The sequence below is a fragment of the Trypanosoma equiperdum genome (assembly GCF_001457755.1).
Source record: "Trypanosoma equiperdum strain OVI genome assembly, contig: ctg_1634, whole genome shotgun sequence".
Lineage (NCBI taxonomy): Eukaryota > Euglenozoa > Kinetoplastea > Trypanosomatida > Trypanosomatidae > Trypanosoma > Trypanosoma equiperdum.
This window is the reverse complement of record NW_027123654.1, coordinates 50,647-53,705: the sequence shown is the minus strand read 5'-3', so window position 1 is coordinate 53,705 and position 3,059 is coordinate 50,647. Positions and strand designations below refer to the sequence as shown.

Sequence of the window (3,059 nt, the reverse complement as noted above, 5' to 3'; positions counted from 1 at the left end):
ACACACACACACACATAGACACACACCTCAACTGTGCTACTTCCCAGGCAAACTCAGGCCGCGCACGATTTCATATGTTCGGGATTGTGGCTCGATTCTCACTCTGTTCACTGGTAGTACCTCACCGTCAATCATAATATCCCCCTCAATTGCCTCCAGCTCAATGGCGCGTGCTTTCACATAACTAACGAAAGGCAACTTGACGTGATCACCCTTTTCCACACGGGTGAAAATATTCACAAAATCACTTCGACCAACCTTCCTCGATTTTTCTACAACGAATGCAACATCGATAGAGTTGTCGTTTAAATGTGCATAAGGCGTCATGATGGCGTCCTTTGAGGCGTTTGGTATATTGCTGATAAATATACTGAGAAACTTACCCTCAACTGTCACCCATGAAAGGCTATCATCTTCAAAGTCTACGCTCTGTTCTTCTTGCGAAGGCATCGGTTGGGTGATAGAGTCATTGGAATCAGACGGAAGCGAGTGTTTACCCTTACCTTCCACCGCTGGCACGCTGCACTCTTCGTTGACAAGAGTAGGAAAAGAAGTGAGAGTGGAAGCCACGCAGTCAACTCTGGAGGCAGACTCCGTTGCTACTTTGTACTGCGAGCAGTGAGGGCACTGATCCGTGTATGTGCAGTTAGGAAGCTCCTCTGCGTTCGGGAGCTTGTCCGAAGGTTCAATCTTCTGCAGTTGTTGTCCCTGTTTCCCTACCCATGGTAAGTACCTCAACCGACACTGATACATTTGCACCCCTTTCAACAAAAGAAATGCCGCATACGCAGTGAAACGGGCATTTCCCATCCAGCGCAGTTTCTCCGACCCGTGGTCAATGTCATTTATAATACCAAACGAACACGACATGCAAGCGACTCGCTCAACGTGCTCAGCATTGTGCTGTGTTGATCTCTCACTCCTGCCGCTCCTTGTCTTCACGCCAACTTGATCACCCCTACGCGATACGCCTCCTTTCCTTACCCCATTCGCCCCGTCACAATCTCTTTGCGTTTTAGCACATTCCCTTTGGCTGCCAGTCACATTCATTGTACTCTTGGAGCACGCATTTAGATGCACAAGAGCAAGCACGCTTTCTTTTATGTTGTCTACATTAAACGTTTTCGCCATTCCACACCCACTACCAGCTGGAATGGTGGCAATAAGTGGTAAGGTTTGCGGGCACTGCAGTTTGGTTACCACGGGAAGGGAAAAATCGATATTGTTGGCCTTCAAGTATGCGAACCCCCTTGTACACAACTTAGTTGCTGCACCATTGGTGGTTTCGCCTCGCCAATCATTTGGTGCATCATGGTCCTGCGATGCTTTTTGTTGAATGCCGTTATTACTGGACCCGCTCACTTCTGTTTCATCTCCCACCAATGAAAAATCGTTCGTGCTGCCGTTGGAACGGCCAACAACTGTCCCCCCCGCCGCAGCGTCGGCACCGCAACAAGCAGCAGCCTTGCGCCTTCTGTTCAAACCATTAACCAGTTCGTGGAACATTCCGTCACCGCCCACGGCAACAACAACGTACTTGTCACTCATATCATTTCCGAGGTCTGCTACGTAATCCTCCGCGTGTCGTGCACGCGTCGTAATAATCTCTTGAAACTCGTGCCTCGATGCCTGCACCACCGGGAGAACAGCACGTTTGTAAATGCTCAATGCGTTGCCTTTACCCGACTTGGCACTAATGAAGAACAACAATTTTTTACACCCTCGTGGGTAAATAGCGCTCAATATACACTGAACAGTGCTGTGTGCTTCCTGTTGGTATGCCATACTTGTCGCCGCCGTGAACTCTGTGGTCGATATCTTCGGTATCTGCCCTTTTGCTTTCTTAACGTAGTACACCAAATATGTGGTGGCCCCACCCCGCGCCCCGCTAGCTGTTCTTGAGTGTGGCAAAGCAGTGGAAGAATAAAAGGAATCCGCGCGGGACACAGGGTAGATGCTGGACTCCACTCGGGCTATTGGCTGATACCGCTGGGAAGAGTCTGCAGGATTGAAAGTCTGAGGAAATGTCGGCGGAACAGACGCTTGTGACCACTCGCTTTTCCTTGCCGCTGCCTTTGATCGACGGCAGCGACCGTTTCCTGCAAGGGCTTCAGTAGAGGTCACAATGTTTACAATGTTCCACGTTGGAATATTCACCATGCAGACAGTCTTACCACTCCGTGTCGTGCGCTTTATCGAAAGGCGCTGTGTGCTTTGAGAAAAAGTCAAACTCGCCTCGTATTTCCGATATTTTATCGGAACAGACACTTCGGCCCCAAGCAACGGTTGCTGCAGATCCGCAGGTGAAGCAGTGGCAGAGCCCGTGGGTACCCCGTTGGCATTCATTCTCGCTAGCGTTTGAACAAAACTAAATGTGGAGAGGAAAGCAAAATGTGCACGTGCGTATCTAGATATATAACGTTGCAAAGCAGTTCAAGCATTTGTTGTCTCAAATGGTCCCACCTTTATTCCCGTTGCTAAATGACTACGTATCGGGCTTTAAAAAACGACACGCGTGGCGTATGCAATCTGTCGGCACCTCGGTACTTACAATCTGTGTGTGTGCAAACCCGGGGGAAAAAAACAATAGATAAGGGGGGAAACCCCACATCAAATTATTCCGCTGCCGGTGAGTCACTTTCGCGCCTCTTTTGCACACTGATTGATGCCACTGATACGAAATAAAAAGAGAAGAGAAAAAGATAATAGGGCCTTAGGATACGGCAAAGGGGAGAGCAAGTAAAAGGGTGTGGCAAGTATTCTGTCAACAAATTAGTCATGTACAAATTGAGTGCAAATGAACGACATTTTCAACCATGTGGTGAAGACGAAAACAGAGCTAAAAAACACGGTTCAAACTCGCGGTACAGATCTAGGTCCTCAATTAAATGCACCGATCAGAAATACATTTGGCAATTACATTGGGTGCGGCACGGCGATTCAGCAACCCCCTTCCCCCTCCCCCTCTGCGGAAGTGCTATTCTAGGTGAGACAACATGCGATCAGACACAGCCGTCACAGTCAAATAGTCGTGGAAAATAACAAGTAAACGCGAAGCA

At 48.7% G+C, this 3,059-nt stretch overlaps 1 protein-coding gene across 1 annotated transcript; it reads right to left on the bottom strand.

The window, feature by feature from the left end:
- Nucleotides 1–36: 36 nt before the first annotated feature.
- TEOVI_000686600 (sphingosine kinase A, B, putative) lies at nucleotides 37–2,346 on the bottom strand (the record flags this gene model as incomplete). The annotated part of the gene is made up of 1 exon (XM_067222481.1): nucleotides 37–2,346. One exon carries the CDS (start codon nucleotides 2,344–2,346, stop codon nucleotides 37–39), a length of 2,310 nt encoding a protein of 769 aa, XP_067078582.1.
- Nucleotides 2,347–3,059: the final 713 nt, after the last annotated feature.